Source organism: Odocoileus virginianus, unplaced genomic scaffold, assembly GCF_023699985.2.
Source record: "Odocoileus virginianus isolate 20LAN1187 ecotype Illinois unplaced genomic scaffold, Ovbor_1.2 Unplaced_Scaffold_5, whole genome shotgun sequence".
NCBI classification, from domain to species: Eukaryota; Metazoa; Chordata; class Mammalia; order Artiodactyla; family Cervidae; genus Odocoileus; species Odocoileus virginianus.
Window position 1 is genome coordinate 2,694,986 of NW_027224267.1, and position 23,968 is coordinate 2,718,953.

At 59.8% G+C, this 23,968-nt stretch overlaps 1 protein-coding gene across 5 annotated transcripts in view; it reads right to left on the reverse strand.

The window, feature by feature from the left end:
- The window catches only part of GAK (cyclin G associated kinase), a 48,054-nt gene that overhangs the window by 7,802 nt on the left and 16,284 nt on the right, over window positions 1-23,968 (reverse strand). For 3 of the 5 annotated variants that reach the window (XM_070462492.1, XM_070462493.1, XM_070462494.1), the window contains exons 6-22: window positions 22,611-22,736; window positions 21,708-21,797; window positions 20,468-20,603; window positions 20,137-20,249; window positions 18,642-18,699; window positions 17,095-17,218; window positions 14,175-14,222; window positions 10,200-10,249; window positions 9,469-9,617; window positions 9,045-9,167; window positions 8,168-8,301; window positions 5,350-5,544; window positions 4,869-4,986; window positions 4,472-4,551; window positions 1,178-1,371; window positions 604-747; window positions 123-515 (exon numbers count right to left, since the gene is read on the reverse strand). In XM_070462492.1, the coding sequence (XP_070318593.1) occupies window positions 123-515; window positions 604-747; window positions 1,178-1,371; window positions 4,472-4,551; window positions 4,869-4,986; window positions 5,350-5,544; window positions 8,168-8,301; window positions 9,045-9,167; window positions 9,469-9,617; window positions 10,200-10,249; window positions 14,175-14,222; window positions 17,095-17,218; window positions 18,642-18,699; window positions 20,137-20,249; window positions 20,468-20,603; window positions 21,708-21,797; window positions 22,611-22,736 (2,275 nt within the window). The other 2 variants (XM_020899451.2, XM_070462495.1) reach the window with 2 other exon arrangements.

The following is a 23,968-nucleotide window of genomic DNA, read 5'->3' on the forward strand; positions in this document are numbered from 1 at the left end:
TCACCCCGGGACAACCCTCCCTGGGCACCTGGGCCCCGAGTGGGAGGCAGCGCTGACCAGCGCCCGCCTCTCGATGGTGCAAGGTGCCTGAACAGCAGACCACTCCCAGCAGCAGCACCTACCATCCGGGGCGGTGGTCTGTGTGCAAGGGTCAGGGGCCGGGCTGCTAAAGAGCAGGGCCGTGTCCCCGTCAAGCAGGCCCCCCGCAGCTCCCTCTGGAGCAGGATCTGGGGCCCTGAGCAGGCAGCTGAGCAGGTCTGCATTGCTGGTGAGGCCGCCAGGGGCATGGGGGGTGGGCGCGGGCCCCGCCTCCACGTGCAGCCCCAGGAGGTCCACACTGTCCTCCTGCTGCACGGCGGGGCCGGGCACATCCTCGTCGCCTGTGTCCCCACTCTCCACAGAGGGCGTTGGGGCTTCCTCATCGGACGGCTCGCTCACACGGCCATCCTCAGCCACAGCAGAGGGACCCTCCTCGGCCAGGGGACCCTCCGGGCCCGTCGTGGAGTCCCGGTCCTCTGCAAAAGAAGACGGCAAGACGGCTGTGGCTCAGCACAAGGGGGCGTTGAGGGGAGCGCCATGGGGCAGCCAGGCCCGCCGACCCACCCCGCCAGTCCAGCGTGTGCAGGAAGTGGTCGGCGTCCACGCTGCTGTGAGGCGAGTCCGCCTCCGGGGGCTCGGCGTCCGTGGGCCCGGCCTCGGCATCATACTGTGCGGTGGACCCAGGCTGCCTGGGGAGCTCTGGCTTTCCTGCAGGAAGAAGGGGTGTCAGGCCTCCCACTCAAGGCTCCAGGACCAGGCCCAGGGCTGGGACGAGCTTGCACATCCAGAATCCACAGGACAACCGACGTGGGCCCATAACTGCTGCCCAAGGCCTCCCCAGGTCATACGTATGCACACATGTGTACCCATGCACACACAGGCGTGCACACAAGAGGTGCACATGCTTTTCAGGAATACTTAGCTATATATACCTCACATGAAAAATAGAGAAAAAGCCAGCCAAGAACACAGGCAACTTGTGCCGTGGCCAAGGGAGCCGCAGGGTCACCACCAGCGGGCTTCCGGCACTCGCTCAGAAGCACTCTGGAAGGAAGCTCCTTGACCCCGCGGACAGGGGGGTCACCAGGATGACCTCTGCAGGGGGCCCTGTAGGTGTGCCCGCAATGCAGGATCTCACCAAACTTGGACAGGATGTCCTGCTGCTCCTCCCGGCTGGAGAAGAGGATCTTGGGGTTCAGCCCTCGCATGCCTGCACCCTCCCAGGGCGGAGCCTCACGGCCGGGCCTGTCTCTGGGCTCCACCTCCACCTCCAGGTTCACTTGGAACAGGTCAGGGTACTTCTCCTGGATGTCGCAAGCATCCAGGTCATACCTGTAGTTGGAGACCAGATGCAGGTTAGGAAGGACCACAGGCACTTCAGAGGTCACCCCAACGTCCACTAGGATGCAAGCGTGGGGCAGGGCTGTGTTCTTGGCGGGCAGCCTGCCCACGCCTCAAGCTCTGGACGTGCAAGCCCCCACCGAGCAAAGAATCAGAGGCGCCTGCAGGGTCTGAGAGCAGCAAGACCCGACCACACTCTCAGAGCAGAAGCCCAGCTCCCGTCACCCCTCAGGTCCTGGGGTTCAAATCAGATCAGGTCCTCAGATCATAAAATGCAGGTTCAAACAAAAACAATGCCATCCATCCTGGCAAAACCCTTGTGAACAGACGCCCACAAACCGAGACCTCTGGGAGCTGCTGCAGAGGCAGTGACCTACCCTGCAGGGCGGGAGCAGCCTGGCCGCAGCGGCCAGCTCACTGAGCAGCCCTCCACCTGCAGGGAATTCCCGTCTGGTGCTCCTCCCCGAGGTCACCAGAGGACGGCACTGACCCCCGCCTGTTCCTCAGCCAGGCGGCAGGGGCCCACAGCTGATTCTCTGCTGGCCTCTGTGCTACTTACTGCGTGTGCGTGTTAAAAACAGTAAGGCGACAAGAGGAGGGACTAACAGGAATGATGGGTCCCCGAGGGCCTGAGGCGTCGCGCCTCAACAACGCGGGCTGAGCAAGCACACGTGACCCCAGTGTGACAGCCACCAGTCAGTCCTTGCCATTCCTCACAGCCACGGCCCCCTCTGCGCGCTGGGGGCACCGGGGGCTGGTGTGGGGTGAGGCCAGGCCCACGTGGGTGCAGGCAGAGCGGCCGCCCAGCCACAGGGCTCTCCTTCGGGTCCCGGCAGGGCACACCCAGAAGACAACGCAGGGACAGTCGGCCGTTGGGAGGAGAAGGCGCGGGGCCCACGGAGGGAGCCTGACAGCGACCGCAGTGAAGGGCCGGGGAGGGGCCCGTGCACGAGGTGGGGACCAGCCCACAGAGGGCATGAGGCTCCGGAAGCTCAGCTCCAGGACGGGAGGGCCCCAGGGCCCACTGCCGGCACCATGCTGGTGGCTACCCAACCCGCCCCCCTGCCCGGTCCAGCCCAGAGGTGGCCCCCAGGCCAGGGTCTCCGCAGCCAGTGAGGACACAATGAGGTCTGTGACCAGAGGTGCAGCCCCCAGCGCCCCCAAGGGCTGCGGTCTTAAGAGGGCCCAGGCCCCACCCACTGGGCAGGGAACAAATGCACTGGCTTTCACCCCAGACTGCCCCGCCCACTCTCACCTGCTTCCCGCCCCCGTCACAGGAGGCCCCCCAAGGAATCTGAGTCCTTCTGAAAAGTGTTCTCTTTCAACAGCCCGTCAGGCACCCACTTGTCTTTTTCCTCGTTAACCAATGAGTCCACTTCCAGAGGCCTAACCCACAATGAAGCACAGCTCCCCTGTCCACACAGAGTAAACCCAGTCTCCCTCCAGACACAAGCAGGACCACACCCCCAAGGGTGGCCGCCTCTCAGGCCATGGGGACCCCACGGGAGGCCCGAGCAGATACAAGGGGTCACAGACATGACACCGCATCTCACCATCTGACCACCAACAGCACTGGGGCTTCTTTCCAATATGGAGCCACTAAGCCTAAGGCTCTGGGAGCAGGGCTAACAGTGCCTCGCTGTGCGTATGAAAGTTCTCAGGATGAGGAGTTCTCATCATGAGAAGACTAACTCTGCATGGCTCCCGGCACATTCCTTGGCGTCTTCACAGCCCTAAACTGCTTCCCGGGAAACAAGGGACGCGGCGGCCCACCCAGGAGCTCACAGGCCATGTGGATGCCATTCCTCTGAAGCACCAGAAGCCTCCCGCTCACCTTTAATGGGGGCTTTCTCTTTTCTACCCACACTCCCTTACATATCCTGGACACAGCCCCACAGGTCCACACATTACACACGTGCCGCAAACATTCCGTTGCCTGAAAACATCTCTGACTGGCTGTGACTTTTGAAGGACGATTCCCCCAGACTTGGAATTACAAGTTGGTGATGCTCTCCTCTCGTTAAGTGCCCGCAAGTCAGCTCCACCGCATGGCTGCACATCAGCTGCCGGTCTCCTTACTTTGAAGGCCACCCTGAGGACACTGGAAAGGTCATCTTCAGTTTTCAGCAATTTAACCACATCCTTTCCTTCTAAGAGCTGCTTGCTGTTTCCAGATTGTTTTTTATTTGGCTGTACTGGAGCTTCAGTTGTAGCACATGGGCTTTAGTTCCCTGACCAGGGATCGAACACAGGCCCCCTCCATTAGGAGCTTTAGTCTTAACTGCTGGACCATTAGAGAAGTCCCTGTTTCCAGTTTTTCCAGTTTCGATTCTATGGTTTGACGTCTTCCAGATCAGCTTGAGAATTTCTGGCCAGTGGTTTTTCCAGCAGTGTTTCCACCGAATCCTCTTCTCCTCGGGCTCCAAACAAAGGCCGCCTGACCTTTCCCCAGCACTAGACATCCCCACCTCCACCACGTTCCCGTGTCTACTCTGCTACCACACGTGCAGCTGAACTCTCAGTTCCGGCTGTGACGTTCCACAGCCCCCAGGTCACACCTGCCTCCTGTTTACCCACTCCAGTCCTGCAGTGAAAGCCCTGTGTTTCCCTGCACACACGAGCCAGCCAGTAAACGCCACCCCCAGCTCAGACGCAGGTCTTCTGCTCAGTCTTCTTCATCATCTGGCTTCTGAAGAGACACGTCTCAGGAAGCAAGGCCTATGGAAGCCCTGAGCCACCCTCCCTGAAGGAGAGAAAACCTGAGACCTAAAGATGTGACATTCCTCATCTGTCTCATTGTCACATAATACAGAACTCGGGGAATCAACGTGAAAACACACTAACAGACAAGAATGTGCCTTGAGGCTCTTAAAGGAGCGACAACATGTGGAAACACGAGAGGCGCCTCCAGCCCACACCACCGACGCTGGGGGGCCTCCCCGAGCCATCACCGCGAGCAGCGGCGCTTCCTGCAGGGGCCCTCTGGGGCCCCTGCCAGTCTCCACCGCGTGGCGTTTGTCTGTGCCCCACCCGCAGCGAAGGTGTCGGTGCCCAACCCCTCTCATCCTCCCACGGTGCGGCACCAACATACTTGGCAAACCTCACAGTAGCTGCGTTCCGAGGCACGAACCCTGTGTGGAACTGGATCTGGAACATCTTCATGGACGCCATCTATGGGAGGAAGCACAGGAGCAGCCGTCCGCAGGCCGGGTGGGGGCTCCACCAGGTTTCTCACGGGTCCCAGGGATTGAGAGCCCAGGCAGGGCTCCAGGTGGCGGGACACACAGACGTCAGGGTGATGCCTCTGCTGACAAGCAGCGCCTTGGGCCCATGGGGGAGCCCCAGGCCACAGCCCTGCAGGCCCTCGGGGCCGCATCGAGGGCAGGGTCAGGCCGCCGACTGGCTCCGCCACACAGGCGGGACTGGGCTCTCACCGCGCCGAGGGCTGAGCTCACCCGTGAGCCCAGGGCCGCTGGCACCCCCCTTACCTTCGCCTGCAGCCTTCCTCCCAGCGTGGACCTCGCATGATAGATGACGACGAGCACGTCCCCCTGCACAGTTATGCCCAGGGGAATGACCGCTTTGCCATCCTCAGTTTTAAAGTCTCTGGAGAACAGAACCAAGAGAAGCAGTTCCCTTACGTAAGTGAGAGGCGCGTGCTGACGAAGACCATCCCGCAGATGGCGTCCATATTTCCTCCTGCCTGGTGATTTTTCCACCAAATTATGTCGGGGGTTGGGCAGGAGGATGCTTTAGGAAATGATTTCCAAGGACCCACTCAGCACAAAGACCAGGAGAAACTCCAAGGGCCCCACCAGCCCTACCTCCAGCCCACCCCACCCAGGCCCACCTCTCCCAGCCCCGCCGCCCGGAGGTCCACCACCCGGCCACATGCCCAGGGCACTGGCGCCTCCCACAGCTCCTGGAGCATGAGGCTGCACAGACAGAAGGGCCTGTGCCCGAGCCCACCTCATCTTGTCGTATTCCTGGGACGTGGTGGTCACACGCTCGTCCCCCACGTAGACCTCACAGAAGGGCCTACAGCCAGTCCTCTGCTTGCTGAAGAGCGGCACGGGCGTCATGACCACAGCCTTCACCAGGATGGGCTTGCTGTGGGGCGTGACGGGCTCCTCGGCCACCATGTCGCACATGTACTCGATGTACCTGGAGGGCAGGAGGCAAGCCGGTTCACATGTGCTCCATACTCGGCCCACTGCGACCATCCACGTGCTCCACCTGCAGCCCACTCGCTACGTCACATGCATGTTCCTTATCTCTGGAGCCCATCAGGACATCAACCTTACTTCAATCACATGAAAGCATTTCACGTGAAATTCCCCTCAAAGCAATGTTCTAGTATCATCTAGTGAATCAGATGTGATTTTCACTCAGTTCAAAATGTCTTTACATTTCTCTTGAGACTTCCTCTCTGACTCATGGCTACTCAGAAGTAGGTCTTTTCCCTTGGAAACATCTGCTGTCCTGGTTTCTGGATTAACTCCTCAATGGCCTGGGAACGCGTTTCACATGACTTCTATTGTTCTCAACCTGCTGCAATTTAAGGGCCCAGACTGGGCCTTTCCGAGAGCTCCGAGGCGCGTTTCTGTCGTGGGACATGCTGTGGCTCTGATCTGACCCGCTGACTTGCTCGACTGGCCACTGAGACCATCTGCGTCCAGCTCTGGATCTGCAATCTGCTCCTGCAGCTCCTTTTGTGTTTCAAAGGCTCCATGGCTCCGCCCCCGCTGTGGCGCCGCCCGTCCCTGAGGCTCCGCCCCCTCTGCGTGGCACCGTCCCCTCTGAGGCACCGCCCCCTCTCTGTGGGGCCGCCATCTCTGGCCCTGTCTCCCAGGAACAAGCAGGGGCCACGACTGAATTTGAACCCACAACTGTCACATTCCACGTTACCAGAGCACTCTCACCACTCCCGACAGCTGTGGTAGGACCGTCGTGTGCCAGGAGACCTGGGCACCTTTCACCAACAGCAAGAAGCCAGGACCCGTGAGCCATGTCCACAGCCTGAGTGAGCTGGGAAGCAGACTTAAGACCCAAGGAGTGGACTGTCTCAGAGGTGAGTCTGAGAGAAGCAGGCAGCCTGGGCAGTGAGAGCAGGCGGGTGACACGACCAGGAGTTCCGGCCACTGGGCATGGCCCGCACACCCCCTCTCACCTCTATGAGGGCAAAGCGCAAGCCCACAGGTGCCATGAAGCGGCTCCCAACAACCACCCGCTCCCCGGCTCTAGCTTCCTGTCACAAGCTCCTGGGTCACCCGAGCACGTCCCAGGCCTCCCCTCGTGCCCTCAGCTCACTCTTGGCACCCACACTGGCCGCAGGGAGAGCGCCCGTGGTGGCTCCCGGCGGCCCAGGCGCGCCTTCTGGTTTGTCCTGAACCCTGCTGTGCCCTCCAGGTGTCTGAGGCTCGAGCTTTTCCGTTAACTTGGGGGAATCCTCAGGACATCCTCTGGACTCCGTCTCTCCCAGGGGTGCGTCTGTCGGATAGTCTGACATGGCCCCTTGGCATTTACGCCCCTCCAGGGCATAGAGTTTCTGACAGGCTCCCTCCCTGCTCACGCACGGCCTCCAGCCCCCACTTACTTCGTCAAAGTCTCAAACACACGGCCCAGTAACCCCACACCTCCCGACATAGTTCCAAGTCTCATGTGAAGGCCACCTCATCTGACTGTCCCCAGGGTGACCTCATGCCCTCTTGAGTGGCAGCCTCCCTCGCCAACCTGTCCTTGGGGTGCAGACCCCCGCCTGCATCCCCTGTGGGCCCTGTCCCTCCTGGGGCTGGTGGCCAGCCGAGGGCTCCGAGACAGCTTCTCCGAGGTGTGGAGCAGGTATGCTCAGAGCTGGCGCTGCTCTTTGGTTGCTGGGGGCGGGAGGGGGCAGACACTCCACACTTGCGCATCTCCAGGGCGGCAGCCTGGGGTCTAGTGGGGGCCCGGGGCCAGGCACACACCAGCAACGATCTGCTGGCTCTGACCACAGCCCTGAGTGGGGCCCTTGCTGCAGGCACAGCTCCGGAGCCCTGACTGTGCCTGCATTACAGGAGGCTGACATGCCGAAAGGGTCAGACGCCAGCCTGGCAGCCCAGCCCTTGCTCTCCTACACCTTCTGCACAGAGGATGGGACCCCCAACCCCCACCACCTGGAGCCACACAGAAGACACGCCCTCTCGGGGTTGAGGGACAAGGTGCTGCCCTGGGCAGTGAGCCAACAGGCTGGGCCGACAACCAGGAGAGAGCAAGCTCCCCAGCCCACCAACCAGGCCACGCGGCCACCCCAGGGCATCCCACTATCGAGTGAGAGTGATACCCACAGTGGCACCTCACCAGCCTGGACGCTCCCCAGTCTCCCCCCAGGGTCAGGGCCCCGGCTCTCCATGCTCCAAGGCCCTCCCCACAGAAGAGGGAAGCCTTCCCAGGGACTCCAGGGGCCTAAGGACTCCTCAGGCAGAGCACCAGGCGCCCTCTTGCTGTGAGGTGGATGGAAGCAAGGCAAGCTGGTCTGGGCGCAGGCAGTGGCCCCAGAAAGGTGGCGGGTGGGCAGGGGCCAGCTGCAGCCCCAGGAAACCATCTCATGTAAGCAGTCAGCAAAGACAGCCTGGAAACCCACATGTCTCACAGACCCTGATGCGGAGGACACAGCACAGAGCGGGTGCTGCCCTCATGTGTGCCAGAGAGCCCCCAGATGCCGCTCCACCTGCGAAATGGAGCCACCAGGCCACATGCCCCCCGCCCACCAAGCAAGAGGCCACGACACTGGGAAAGGCAGACACCGTACCTCTTGTGGGATGGCCAGATGCCTGGCGGGCAGCGCTTCATGCTGAACATGTACACAGCAGCTTCCGCAGTGCTGAAGAGCCGGCAGAAGCACAAGAAGGAGCACACAGCCACGGCCGACGCCGCCCTCCCATCCTAGGACAGAGCACAGGGCGTGTGCGGGCGTTGCTCACTCCCCGGGGACAGTCAGGGCCTCTGCCTGGGCTCCTTGGGGGGCTAAGGAAACCCCACCTGAGGCAAGGACACAGGGCTCCACAGCAGAAGGCCTGAGGCGGCAGACCACACACTGCTCACCCTCACAGTCCCCACCCAACCTCTGCGCCCGGCCACCCACGGGCACCCACATGACACCCCATCGTCACTCCTGCCTGACGTCACCAACACCAGGATGGCAGTGCTGACCTCCAAGGGTAGGTTCCAGCAGGTACTCCGCTGGACAGGATGTCCACAAACCCTCAGCCCCAGAAGAGGGTCAGACAGGGTCCCAGAAGGCAGACCAGCCTCTGCATGAGGGGACCCACCATCTTCCACCAAAGAGGCAGGAAGACCCACGTGAGGACAGTCTTCTGCCAGAAGCCTTGCTGCCAGGGGACCCAGGTGTGGACACAGCAGGTGCAGGGCCTGCACCCCCACCCTCCCCGACAGCCTCTATTCCCTCCAAGGTCCGCTGCCCTGGGATGACTGGACCCACCCTGGGGCACCAGGCCTGGGCCACGGCCACAGGCCGGAGCAGAGCCACTGCCAGGAGCAGTGCCTGGCTTGGCGAGGAGCCCCGGAAGAGCCCGCCCAGACGGTCACTCCTGTGGCCCCCAGTGCCACCACCCGGGAGCCTGGAGGCCCCCTCTGCCCCGTGTGCCCAGGGAGCCTGGCCCGCTCACCATGCAGTGCACCACGCAGACATTGCCAGGGTCCCGGCGGAGCCAGCCGTGCATGTTCCTGCAGAGGCTATACAGGCTGCGGAGGCTCGGGGCCCGCCGGGCCGCCCAGCCGCAGTCGGAGACCTGCAGGGAGGGCAGCTCACCAGTGGGGTGCAGACATGGGCCTCCCCACACAACCCGACACCCCCCTCCCCGGGCGTGCAGAGGACTCGGGCGCCAGGCTCCGCCGGACGCGGCCAAAGCTGCAGAGACTGCTGCGTCCGCGCTGTTTCCATGAGCTGAGCGACAGCAGAGGGCGCTGCATGGACTGTGTCCCCTCTGGGCGCACTGTGGGCTCGGTGACTGAGATCCTCGGAAACCGCCCCCCGCCGCCCAGGTGGTGTCCAGGCTGGACCCTGAGCATCGGCATGAGTCCGCTGCTCACCCGGTTGTGGAACTTGGAGGGCCGGTAGGTCCGTGGGGACAGGTTGTAGACGGCGTAGCGGCCTGGGTGCTTCGAGTCCAGGAACAGCCGCACATCCTCAATGTTGTTCTTGATGGCCGACTCCACACCCTCCGCCGGGAACGACATGACTGAAAGACAGGAGCCCCTGCAGCCTCTCCAGCCAAGGGCCGGACGGTCAGCCGTGTGAGGCCCCGCTGCTCGCGGCTGCTCGCCCATCAGTGCGGCGGTCCTGAGAAGGGGGGATCAGAGGCCCCTGCAGCCTCTCCAGCCGTGGGCCGGACGGTCAGCCGTGTGAGGCCCCACTGCTCATGGCTGCTGGCCCATCAGTATGGTGGTCCTGAGAAGGGGAGATCAGAGGGCCCTAGGCCCTGCCTTGCTGCTCGTCAGATCCCCAGGGATCCCTGGACAGTGCCCCCGAGACCCTCCTGAGACTCAGCCTCTACACAGCCCGAAGCACCACAGGGTCTCCAAGCGTCTGGACTTAATATGTGTGGCCACACATCACTTCTCTGAAGGCCTCAGCATTCCAGAACGTTCCAGACCAGAGGTGGGGGGGTTGACCGGGATCCTGGGTTGACGTGGGACTATCGGCTGCAGGGCCTGGGGGCACACTGGATGCAGGGGTGGACACCCAAGGCCGGCACCTGGCACACGGCACCAGACAGGAAAGAAGCAGAAGATGTCCTTGCAGCTAAAGCTGGCAAACGTACCTGCGATTCTGGACGTGATGTAAGAAATATCCAGATCTCCCTTCGCATAGCTGGAATTAAGAACAAAGGGAACTTGGTTATTACAGGAAATTTCTACCATTAACTCGTGAGAGCCGAAACTGAAGCAAGTCCTTGAGAGGTTGCAGGGTTCAGTCTGCAGCCTGTCAGCATGCACGCATGTGCCTGGATGACTGCACACACGTGTATGTGTGCACGTGCGGAGTGACATCTACCTACGAGGTGAAGGAGAAATTATAAACCGCGAGGGGGAGGCAGGACCCAACAGGAAGGACTTTTATCCTCTCAGTACTAAAGGTGGGCACTGAGAGAGGGTTTGGGAGAGAGATGACAACAAAAATGAAGACAGAGCTTCTGACTCAGTACATCATGTCTGGCTAAACAATTACAAGGTACCGAGTGGCAAGAAACAGTCTAAAGAGACAGAACAAGCATCAGAACCAGACATGGCAGGGACGCTGGAGTTATCAGACTGGGAACTTAAACAGCTGGGGTGGGGGCTTCTCTGGTGGCTCAGTGGTAAAGAACATGCCTGCCAATGCAGGGGACAAGGATTCAATTCCTGATCTGGGAAGATCCCACATGCCACAGAGCAACTGAGACCATGCATCACAAGTGCCACAGCTGCTGAGCCTCTGCTCTGGAAACCGGGGGCTGTGACTGCTGGGTCCACACAACCTGCAGCCCGTGCTCGGAACAGCAGAAGCCCCCACCAGGAGAAGCCTGAGCACCGCAGCGGGAGGGCAGCCCTCCCCGGCGCAAAAGAGTAAAGCCCATGCAGTAAGGAAGACCCAGCAGCCGTAAAAAACAGGAACAGCCAGGGCTGGTGTGCTGAGGGCGCTGACGGATAAAGCAGGCAGTGTGTAGGTCAGACAGTAAGCACAGAGGTGGAAATTCTAAGGGAAAGCCAGAAGGAAATGCGAGGTGGAGGCCCTGAGCAGAAAAGAAGGCTGCCTTTGATGATGAGTAGACTGGACATGGCTGAGGAGGAACCTCTGAGCTAGATCTTGACAGAATCCCCGAAAGCCCAAAAGCCAAGAGAACAGGCTGGAGGACAGCACAGAACATTCCAGGTCTGTGGAGTGAGCTCGTGACATAACGGGGACCCCGAAAGGAGAAGAGAGGGAAGGACAGAAGACACGCCATACATTTCAACTAAGAATTTCCCTAGATCAGCATCAGACACCAAACCACAGAACCGGGAAGCCCAGAGAACACCCAGCAGGACAAACGCCAGAAAAACTACCCTAGGGCATGTCAGTTTCAACTTCCAGAAAAATCAAAGATAAAGACAAAATCCTGAAAGAAGCTTGGGGCAGGGGACACCACCTATAGGGGCCTGCGGTGAGAATTACGCCTGTGGCTTCACCCCAAAGCCCGCACAGGCCAGGAGTGAAGCCAGGTGTCTGCAGTGCTGGGAGAAAAACCAGCAGCCGGGATCTGTACCCCGAGACCCCGTCCTCGAGAACTGAGGAGATATGAACAGCAGTGATGTGGGGATAGGAAGGTAGCTGTAGGGTTTCTGTGAAGTCAGGAAGCACACTGTCACACTGTGAAGTCAGGAATAGCATGCTATCTGAAAGCAGACCTGGGTCAGCTGGGAAGTGCACACACCAGGGCAACCACTGAAACCAGCAAAGAAAGGATGTATAAGTGGTAAGGTGAGCAAGGAGAGAAAATGGGATCATAGAAAAGGTTCAATTAAAACCACAAAAAATAGAAAAAGAATGAAAAACAAAAAAACTAAGAACAAGAAAGCAACAAGGACTAGAAAACAGACAGCTGTTGTTCAGTCGCTCAGTCGTGTCCGACTCTTTGCGACCCCATGGACTGCAGCACTCCAGGCTTCCCTGTCCATCACCAGCTCCTGGAGCTTGCTCAAACTCATGTCCATCGAGTCAGTGATGCCATCCAACCATCTCATCTTCTGTCGTCCCCTTCTCCTCCTGCCTTCAATCTTTCCCAGCATCAGGGTCTTTTCCAATGAGTCAGCTCTTCGCATCAGGTGGCCAAAGTATTGGAGCTTCAGCATCAGTCCTTCCAATGAATATTCAAGGTTGATTTCCTTTAGGATTGACTGGTTTGATCTCCTTGCTGTCCAAGGGACTCTCAAGAGTCTTCTCCAACACCACAGTTCAAAAGCATCAATTCTTTGGCACTCAGCCTTCTTTATGGTCCAGCTCTCACATCCATACATGACTACTGGAAAAATCATAGCTTTGACTAGATGGACCTTCATTAGCAAAGTAACGTCTCTGCTTTTTAATGTGCTGTTTGAAGCCAGTGTCTTCACTCTCCTCTTTCACTCTCATCAACAGGCTCTTTAGCTCGTTTCTGCTTTACGCCATTCGGGTGGTGTCACCTGCGTATCTCAAGTTATTGATATTTCTTCTGGCAATCTTGATTCCAGCTTGTGCTTCATCCCTACTAATCCAACCCCAGGCGCTGTGGGAACACGGCAGGCTCAGCTCCAGTCCCCCGCAGTGAGCCGGGACCCAGCAAAGCGAGCCATGCAGACTTTAGGGCGTATTAGTTACGTTCACATTACTCTGGGGTCTGTTATGCCCAAAAGACAGTGCCATCCCTTCAATTAAAAGTATTTCATTATTAAAAACTGCTAACTATCGTCCAAGCCCTTCAGCGGGTCTCATAGCAACACAGAAGGCCACTCACTGATCACAGATACAACAACACATACAATAATGACAAAACATCTGAAGTGTTCCAAGAACTACCAAGTGGGACGTGGAGACACAAAGTGAACAGATGCTGTTGGGAAAAGGTGCCTACAGACTCGCGGACATGGGGCTGACACAGACCTGCCTGTGTGAGAAATGCAGGGAAGCAAGGCTGGCCTGTGTGCCAATAAGCACTTTACACACCGGTGACCGATGCACCAACTGACAGACTGTCAGAGTGGGTCAAAACACACAACCCAGCGATGCGGTCTATGAGCAGCACAGAGCTGACCCTCTTCTGTGTTTATTCACACTTTGTTTTGCTGCTTAGTCACCAAGTCGCGTCCACCTCTCTGCGACCCCATGGATGATACAGCCAGCCAGGCTCCCCTGTCCAGGGAATTCTCCAGGCAAGAGTACTGGAGTGGGTTGCCATGCACTCCTCCAGGGGATCTTCCTGACCCAGGAATCAAACCCACGTCTCTTTTGTCTCCTGCATTGGCAGGCGGGTTCTTTACCTCTAGTACTACCTGGGAAGCCATGAAGCTCCATGCGCTAAGTCACTCAGTCATGACCGACTCTGTGACCATGGACTGCAGCCCGCCAGGCTCCTCTGTCCGTGAGATTCTCCAGGCAAGAATACTGGAGTGGGTAGCCATTTCCCTTCTCCAGGGGATCTTCCCAACTCAGGGATCGAACCCAGGTCTCCCGCAATTGCAGGTGGGTTCTTTACTGACTGAGCCTCGCGGGAAGCTTATTATAATCCTATGGATAAAAGTCATGATTCACACAGTTTGAACGTATTTACTCCCAATCCACTGCCACATTCTCTTGTTAAAGAAATGTGCTTTTTCAAGGAACAGAGAATTTTTAAGTCATTTAAATTTATTAACCACTTCTCCAAGGCTTATATGCTTTTAGTCACATTTATCTTTCTTACTCTGGTGTTATAAAAACATCTCTTCATATTTTATCAGCTTTTCCTAAGAAATGGCTTTTCATGATCAGATCTGTTAACAGATCAGATCTACTATATCTTGCTGTTATTATACGAGATCCAATTTTTTCTTTGACACATACCCATGATCTCAGCAACATACACTCGTTAGGTTATTTTCTTCAGACTCACAGCTCATGTTTCATACCACCCCTCCCCAAGTACGTGTCATGGGTGAGTCTAAACACATCTAACAACAGATGCTTGAAAAAAATTGACATAAAATAAGTTTGTCTCTGTTCTTATTTTTAAAAACATTGCTGGCAATTTTGGGTAACTTACATGTGAATTTTGGGATCAGAATCTGTGGCAACATCAGGATTTTCATTTCTAAAGCAAAGAATTTGTAGATGAACTGAGGAGTGACATGACCTCTAAAATGTGAATTCCCCCAAACTTAAAGACAGCCGACTTCCCCACTGCAGTCTGCTGCTTCGGTCTTCATCACTGGCTGGGGGGGGGGGGGGGGGGCCTCCCTCTGCAGGTCCAGCCTGGGTGGGCCGGTCACTTTCGCTACCGCCCACCCCCGACCCCTGCCTGCACCATGCGGCCACCAGGAGAGGCAGCCCCTGAAGACCAGCTGTCCTGAAACGAACCATGAGGTGGGGAAAACCCACACCCTCAGAGACCACACAGCAACGTGACAGGTTTACTCTCAACTGCACATGAAGCAGAGCTGAGTGAGGGCAGCTGACGCCCTCGGGTGGGCAGAGGGGGTGCCGCCTCCTGTGCGGGGGGGTGAGCAGGGCTCGAGCAAAGTCCCCAAAGGAAGGTCTAGGTGCATCAGAAAGTCAAACCTGCAACCACAGGGCCATCAAAGCTACATCTCCGGTATACTGAGACATTTATAATGTGTCTTTCTTTTTCCCCCCGGCTGCACCATGCGGTTCCCTGACCAAGGACAGAACCCAAGCCCATAGGAGTGAAAGCAAAGAGTCCCGACCACAGGAAGGCCAGGGCAGGCCCGCTCTATTGACAAGCCAGGCAGGATAGGCCTCCACGGCAGAAGACGGAGGGCACAGAGGGAGTGTGGACAAACCTGTGGCCAAGCAACGCCAGCAGCAGGCGTGGAGAGTGCCGGCCACATTCACTACCTTCACAGTCTATAGCGTACGACACAAAGTCAGCGGGAGAAACAAACACTGTCAGGAAACAGAGCAAAGGCCGGAGCAGCAGTTCACAAGGACACGTGGCCGGAGGTCTGCGTCCCAGGCCCAGAGGCCACGAGGCTGCACATAGGACGCTGAGTGCTGGGGCGGCTGGCACAGCCCGGCCACGCGCCCTGTTGCCCCTGTGAGGGACCAGGGCACCAGCACGGGGGTGGGCAGGTCAGACACACCACACTGGGAACTGAGGGCGCCTGGCGGAGGTGACCGTGAGAACCTGGCGTGTGGGGCCTGCGCCTAAAGCCACTGAGAAACCAACAGGAGAACACAAACATGTGTACATATGGGGCCTGGGCCTAAAACCAAGAGACCACAGACGGGCAGGAGCTCAGGATCAGGACTGCGAGCCAGAGGCCACAGGGCGGGTTCACACACCCTGAGAGAGGGTCCCGCCTGCAGACCCGGAGTGGAGTGGCCCTGGAGGGGCCCTGTCACCAGGCCCTGACTGGACCCTGTGCCAGACCTGGAGAAAGCCCCTGGCGAGCTCAAGTATAATGGCTGCTGCGCTTGTCTGACTCACAGGGCAAAGGCCATTCCCTGCAAACCATCTGCCTGCCTGGTGGTCGAGGCCCACAGGCCCAGGGTGCGCTCCCCACACACATGCGAGCCAGTGGCCGCAGGGATGCCCTTCCCCCAGCCAGCGTCCAGAGCTGGGTCCCCCCATCTGGTCTTGCCCTGTGTGGGGAACGGCCTCCTTGGTTTCAGGGAGGGTCTGAGGTCCCATCCATCCCGTCCTGGCCTTGCTGTGGGGAGTGCAGTAACAGGTCACCATCCAGGGGCATCATTGTGCCAGGCCTCAGCATGGAGCCCCTAGACAAGTGCGCTCAGGCCCGTACCTTAAACCAGCTTCACAAGCAACGGGGCATCCCGGGCAAGAGGCAGTTACCCACCTGGCCCTGGTGCTCAGAGGGCCTTCCAGCAAGGCTGGCCCCGCAGGCCTGTACCTCAGCCTCGTGGGAACTCGGTTCCCAGCAAGGCCGAGCGGCTTCTCTCAAGTCTGCTGACTGCTGTCGGCCTGCTGTTCCTGCCGGGTCCACCCAAGACCCCACGACGAACCCCACTGGGAGGAAGACAGGAGGATGTGAGTGCGGCCGTGGGCACCTCGTCAGTGGAAGTGCAGGGAGAGCTGCAGGCTGGGGGCAGCCACCACACGCAAGGCTGCCCTCCGCCCCCGGGACGCAGCGGCACAGACGGCTGATGGGGAGGCCCCGAGCAGGGCCCTCTGCCCGCCCACAGCAGGGTCCTCCGGCCCGTGACGGCCGCGCCGCCTCTTGTGGTCAGGACTCTGGGCAGCCAGGTACCAGACCGACAGATGTGCCTCTGACCTTCCTGCTGGTGACGAGGTGTGGCCCGGGCACCACAAAGGGCCACACCACGCAGGGGCGAGCAGGCACCCTGCCCGGCCAAAGCCCGCGCCGGGTGGACACCAAGCTCCTCTCATCCTACACGATCACGTCAGAGGCAGAGCACTAGGGCACCACCGAGTCCACCTACACAACACACGTGTGCACACACACGCCAACTCACACTCATGCACGAGCGCGTGAGCCCCTGCCTGTGTCCCCAACAGCCGTGGATGTACAATAATAACCACGGCACAGAGAAGACAAGTGAGGTCTGCATGACTGTGAGGGCTGCATTATCCAGCGGCTCACAGCACAGACACACAGGCCGCCCCTGCCCCAACGAGGCAGGCACATGTCAGACAGAACCTGACTCCTGGGACTCCCTGGTCAAAGCCAAGACCTCTCGGAGCACAAGCAGGCTGTGTGCGTGGCTGCCATCTCCGTGGACAGGGCCACCCTCAGGAGAGACACGGCCCAGACCCAGTGTGTATGGTCTCCAGCACATGCCCTCCAGCGCTAGGGCAGGAATGTGGTGACGCCTGAGCTCGTGTCGGGGGGGCCAGGCTGATGCTGAGCACGCACGCTCACCCGGCCGTAAGTGCGGGTTCTGCAGTCTGGACGCAGGTCCGCGCCCAAGGCTTCAAAAATCACACAGCAGAGAACTCATGTGCCTGTGCGTCCTTAACTCACTTAGCAACGGACTGGATGACCTTGGAGGAGGTGTCCTTGATGTTGGTGAAGAGGCGCTCGGTGCCCCCACGCAGAATGTCCAGGAACCCGCCATAAGGCTGCTCGTACTCAGCGACCACCAGACCTGCAGGCAGAGACAGACGTGTCCAGAAGCCCGGGCGCCGCAGCAGGCACGTCCCTCAGCCTGGGCCAGCATTCTCCACCTGTGTTCCATGCCCCGGTGCGAGAATGAACTGGGTAGAAATGAACCCAGGGCAGAGCCTGGCTACATCCGCAGGCCAGAGCCTTTGGGCGCGTGAGGCTGTTCCCATGTCCCAGACATTCACCGAACTCACTCCCAGTGCCTGCTGGACACCAGCAGGGATGCCGCCTCTGACAAACACATGTTGGAGCCCAGCGGGGGTGACCAGGTTGGTACACAAGGTACGAACACGCCCACAGACGCAGGCTGCAGATGCGTGGGGAGAAGAGGGAAGAGGAGGGGGCAGGAGCAGGGCCGCGTGCGGCACAGGAAGGCCACGGCGGCCCCCTACTCTGCTGGTCTGCAGGGCAACAGGCCCCCAGCGGCCACCCTGACGAGGCCGGAGCAGCAGCCCACAAAGGCCCTGACACCAGGGTCCAGGGCACGACTACACCCTGGAGTGTACACAGGTCGTGAGTGCACAGGTCGGGGTGAGGACGGAAAGGAGGCTCCACATGCACCCGTGAGGGGCAGCCTGTGGCCTCTGGATCCAGGGGCAATGCGTGTGTGACACCTATGCCAGCCCTCTGCCAGGCACCCCGTACGCACGTGGGGTGTCTGTCCAGGCACCTTGAAGTGGCCCCCCACACTGTGCCCCAAGGAGGCAGCTGAGCCAGAGCCACTCTGGTGAACAAGGAGCCAGGACACGGGCCAGCCAGCTGCCAGCATCAGCCCTGGAGGCGACGAGTTGCAGCATGACCCTGAGAGTGAGGGAGGGGTGGCCCTGGAGACACAGGGCAGAGGCGTGTCTGGAACCTTCTGGGGCAGCCACACTGAGGGCTGGCTGCACCGGCCCCCAGAGCCCCCAGGCTAACTAGCAGATCAAGAGCAACCCTCTCAGCAAACACGCCCGAGCCATGAATAAAGTCCACCTGCCCCCCGCTCCCCACCAGATCCACCTCCCCACCCAAGCCCTCCTCACAGTGAGCAGACACGGCCCCTGTGGTCCCCACACAGCCGCTCTGCTCCCTCACGCACCTCCTCCGGGGCCACCCCCGGAGTCACCGTGGGCTAGCCTCAAGGAGCCCCCGCATCTGGCCGGGCAGGGGCCACACTCGCTGGAGACCCTTGCGGCCAACCCAGTCCCCCGGGGGCCCAAGGCTGAGGCAGCCTACAGGCAGTCCCCCCAGCACCCCTCGGGCGAGACTGGGGTTCAGAGGACCCAGGCTGCCCCGATGGTGGGCAGGGCAGAAGGCAGGTGCCCAACCTCTTGCCCCCTCGCTGGTCCTGAGCCTCACCAAGGAATGGCCCTGCTGAGTCTAGGGGCGGCTCAGGAATTGTGAACTGGGTTCCCAGGGATACTCACCGCTGCCCGTGGAGCCGGGAGGGGCCGCATGCCCATAGCCTCCATTCTGCTCCAGGAGCTGGAAAGGTGCAAACTCACGTCAGGCCAGGCAATCGGGACACATCACCCACCAAGTCCACCCAGCTCGTTATGGAACCACAAAGGACCCCCCAGGATCCCGACGAGTCCTAGAACCCAGGGCTGGTCCGTGGGGCCACCCAGACACACAGCTCCATTCACAACACAGGCAGCAGCCGTGAACCCACCCCACCCACCGAGCCGGCGGGCCCTGCTGTCGACAGGACACAGCACGGGACCCGTGGAGGCTCAGGCGGGATGACAGCCACGAAGCGCGGCCACAGAGCACAGCGCGTGTCCCGGGGGCTGAGCCCGAGGCCGCATCAGCTGCCGTCGCAACACAACCACCCTGGAGACCTCAGGCTCCCCGCGACGGGCGCAGACGAGCCTACTCCCTCGCGCTCTCCCAGCCGGAGCAACTGCAGCTCCGCGTCCACTCTCTACAAGCTACGCAGAAGTTCTCTGAAGTCTCTTCCAGAGTTTCTGAACATTCTTACTTTCAGGTTAACATGACACATTAAACTCAAGAACCACTCTATTATGGCCTCTATGGTACGCAATGCACCGGAAGTGGTCAGTGATAAATGGACTGCTCCAAGGAATCTTAAAATAACACCAGAAAACGGCAGGCACATGTGTCTTAGCTCAACTGTGTCATTCACTCAGAAACCAACACCTTCGTTTTGTTGTTTCATCAGCTTCCCGAAAACACGGAGCACCTCTTGGTGGGACTGCAGGCTCCACACCGGCTCGGAAGCTGCAGGGAACGTGCTCTGAGGCTGCAGGCCCAGGACGTGGGGAACATGTTCGGAGGCCCCAGGCCGCAGCGTACAGAGCCTCCGGCACTCCCGACTCCAGCCCAGCCTCCTGGTCTCAGAGTCCATCAGGGCCAGTGAGGACCAGCTGACTTCTCTCCCTCGAGGCCCCGGGCAGAAAAACCCTACAGCGGGGTGTAGGGTTGGGCTGACGTCTGACCCCCAGGTCCCAGGCTCTAGAAGCACTTGGAGCAGCGCATGCTCACGAGCCCCAGTGGGAGCAGCCTGTGTGCTTCCTCAGGCTCTTCTGCCTTTCCTGTGGAGCCATCCTCAGGAGCACACACGGGCTGGCTGCCCCTGGATCTTGGGCCCAAACGCCACCCGAGACTTGGCCCACCCGGGGGCCCAGGTTCTCTGAAAAGACCACAGGGCAGCCCAGGCCGACCTGCCTCAGCGGCCTTCTCCTCCTCGCCACTGGCCTCTCTGAACCTCACCCACTCTGAACCTCTTGAGTCCCACCCTGGGCTCTGTCTCCCGGCTCCAGGAACCCCACAGGACGGCACACTGCCCCTCAGGCGACCCCGGGTGCTCCTCCCTCCGCAAGAGCCGAGTGAAGACAGACCACCTGACCACCTGGATCTAAAGCACCACAGCATTATCGCAAGCAGCACGTGGAAGCCCACCTCGGTGATGGGTGACTTGGGGTTCACGTTGCGGGCGGCGGCGATCTCCTGGAGCTGGTTGACCAGCTCGGTGACAGACAACCGCTCCTCCGGGTTGACCTTGAGCATGGCACCTACGGCAGAGGCAGAGCTCATTCTGAGGGCGGCAGGGCTGGCGCCCCGGGCGGGCAGCTCCCCTCGCTCTGCAGGGCGGTGGGCCCTGGAGGCCCGTGTCTTGCTTACACTACTGCTTTTAAAAGCAAGCAGGGAAGGAAGATGTGAAGAACAAGATCAGCAGAAGCTGCCACTCAGGACACGTGCTCAGGGTGGGGTGGGCTGCGCTGGGACTTACGGATGAGGCCATGGAACACGGAGTAGCGTGTGTCGTCGGCGGGGATCGCGTACTTCCCATTGACGATGCGAAGCTTCGCCCCGTCCTCAAACGGGTGCTGCCCAAAGCAGAGCAGGTATAGGATGCAGCCCAGGGCCTATGGAGACAGGAAGGCCTGCCAGCTCTGCCCCGTCCGCTGGCCTCAGTCTACACTCGCGGGGCGCAGACACCAGCCAGGTCAGAGTGGCCAATAAAGCCGAACCCTCCGTTCTCTGATGAGAAAGTCCTTTCCAAACACCAAGCTCCTATCCCAGGGTGGGCTCTACCCGCCAAGCGGCCGTGCTGAGCGCCAGGGACGAGTCGGGGGCTGCCAGCCCCGCACCCCTTCCCTGCCTCCACCACAGCACCTGCCACAGGAGGACAGGAAACCAAGACTGTCCAGCACGTTGAGGGGACTGAGGCTCATGCGGGGCCCAGACCAGGCCAAGCCCCACCTTCCAGCTCATGCATGCGGTCCTTGGGCTGGGACGGGCTGAAGGCGTCCACTTGGAGTCAACCAGCTCACGCGTGTCCACCAGTCTCCACTCACCAGCACAAGGCTCCCCAAGCACTGGGGCCGTGGGTCACGGGCCTACTGGACCTGGATGGGAGCCCTGAGGTGGGGGTTCAGGGCCCCCGAGTCTTGCTCTCAGGGCACCAGGGAGGCCACAGGGCACCTCGGATGGGCAGGAGCAGGGCTCCCTGAGCTCCAAGCCCTAATGCTGAACCAAGGGGTCAGTAGACACCCACTCAGTCAGGCCCCACGTTCAGCGTACACAGGGACCGCCCTCCACCGACGGGACATGTCCTAGAGGATGGGCCTGACCTCACTCTGAGACCCCGTAAGGCCTCGGGCCCAGTCACAGCTCCGGCATCACCAGGTCAGCACACAGCTGCAAGGCCATCCGGAAGGCCCAACGCTGGTCACGCAGACTGGCTCTGTGAGCCCTAGCCTTCGAAGGGGCTCGGACCAGACAAGTTCAGGTCCAGGCATGCAGGAACAACCCATCTCGGGCTGGGGCTGGGCAACACTGGCCTCCACCCCTCAGCGCCCCACCGTCAGCCCCTGTCCACTAACAGTGTCACCAGGGCTGCAGAAAAGGAGAAAGAACCACCAGAGGAGAGGAAGAGAAAGGGGAGACGAGGGCTGGGTGGCCGCAGCCTCACCCAGGGCCCCAGGGGGCCAGTCAGGCTGCCCAGGCCCAGGGGCCAGCCGCCTTACCCAGATGTCCTGCTTCTCGCCAATCGGGAAGTTCGAGTACAAGTCCACGATTTCTGGCGTCCTGTACATGGGCGTCGTGTTCCTTGTGATCTGAAGAAAGGAGAACGTGTCAGAGGAAAGACACAAGCCCGTTACAGCTGCTGTGGCAACCCTGGGCCGCGGGGCCCGGCGTGGGTCGGGAGGCCTGGCCAGGGTGGTCACACACGGCCCTGCACAGGAGGCCCTGAAGCGCGCTGGGTATATGGGGCCAGCACCACGGACGCGAAGAATCGGCAGCCACCCAGGAGTCCTCGTGAACCACCAACAGCGGAAGAGGGTGCGTGGCGAGCAGGGGTCACCAGGCTGCAGGACCCGCTCCAGGTGCTGTGACCAGAGCCCCAGGGCGAGCTGCAGACCAGGCCCCAGGCAGGACGCATCTGCAGCCCCGAGGCGCAGGTGCCCCCCCAGTGAGCGCGGTCTCCAGGGAGAGTGCAGCGCGGCGGCGGGGACGGGCGCTGCCTGTGGCGGCCCTGACTGCTGGTCTCATGCTGTGCTCTGCTGGTGCGGGTTCCGGGACCGCGTCTGTGAGCACGTGCTCCCAGTGCAAGAGCACAGTGTGAGTGTGCAGACGGCTGCCCCAGCAGGGGCCGTCTGTGCCCACTCAGTGCCACCTGCTGTTCACAGGGGCGTGAACTCGCCCACCAGTCTCCCCGGGGAGCTCCTGTGGTTACCTGCCGGACCACCCTGAAGGCAGGTTTTTACATGATGCTTTAAAGTGCCACGTTTTAAAAGGGGACCGCACGCTTAAAAATGGTTACGGCGGGAAATTTTACATTGCATACTTTGCCACATCAAGAAAAAAGCAAGGGAAGAGCCAGCCAGAGCAGGTATGGTAGGCGGTGGTGTCCTGGCGGCCACACTTACCTCCTCCTCCACTAGGGCCCGGCGCTGGGCACTCCAGCTATAGTCTGGGTAGTGCGAGATGGTCGTGGCACTGCCAAAGTCGCACAGCTTGATGGTCCCCTGGTTACTAAGCAGCAAGTTTTCAACCTGCAAAGTTCCAGGAAACAGTCTGTGAGGCCGGGCTGCAGGCTGCACTGTGGACAGCAGGGGGCTGGGTGGGCAGGGGCCCAAAGGGCAGACCGGCCAGGGAGTCTTCTGGGCAAAGGGGACACTCCTTTCTGACCAAAATCAGTGTGTGTACCTTAAAACGGGACAGTCACATAAACAAACGGAAGGTAAAATCCACCACAAATCAAAGATAAGCTAGTAATATACGATATATACAATATATATAAGATATATACAATAAAAACCTTTAGAAAACTTAAAAGATGAAAAAAAATTAACATACCAATTAAAAGTCACCAAACACATTAATAACTGAGGAAGAAACCTAACAAAAGATACACGGAAGACCTCTTATTCAGAAACTGTGAATAAATGAGACCTTAAATCTGCATCGAACAGGGACCTGGACTCTCCTCCGAACAGGGGGGCACAGACCTGCCCGCAGCGCGGGAGCCAGGCCCCGCGGCCAGCCCACTCGCCCCAGGGGGCTCTACTCTCCAGTGGCTGCGAAGTCAGGAGACCAGGACTCCGTGACCCAGACTGGGAGCACCTTTACCAACCCAGCAGCCAGGACGTCTCCAGCCTGTCAGCCCTCTCTTGGAGCAGGGGTCACGGCCACTCTAACCAGAAGCCGAAACTCTGAGCCAAACAATCACAGGCCACCCTCACTTCCCTGAGCTTCTCACATAGGCAGGTCTGTGCCAGCCCCACGCCCGCGAGTCTGTAGGCGCCTTTTCCCAACAGCATCTGCTCACTTTGTGTCTGACTCCGTGTCCCATTCGATAATTCTTGAAATGCTTCAGACGTTCCGTCATTATTGTACGTGTTGTTGAATCTGTGATCAGTGGCCTTCAATGTTACCATGAGACCCACTGAAGGGCTCCAATGACGGTTGTGTTTTTCAGCAATCAGGTGTTTTTAACTGAAGGGACGGACACTGTCTTTTGGGCACAATGCGCAGCAGGTTAACAGACCCCAGAGCAGTGTGAATGTGACTAAGAGGCGCTGGGAACCAGGGTGCCCACATGGCTCGCTTTATTGGATCCCGGCTCGGGTAGAGACACCAAGAGCTGACAAGAGCTGCACAGTCCGGGGGACCCGCTCTGATACATACGCTGGGGAGCAGCAAGGCCGGGCGCTGAAGACCCCTCACAAGGAGCCAAGACGACTCACCCCAAACACAAGAGACGCCCGAGGGAGTGAAAGAGCAG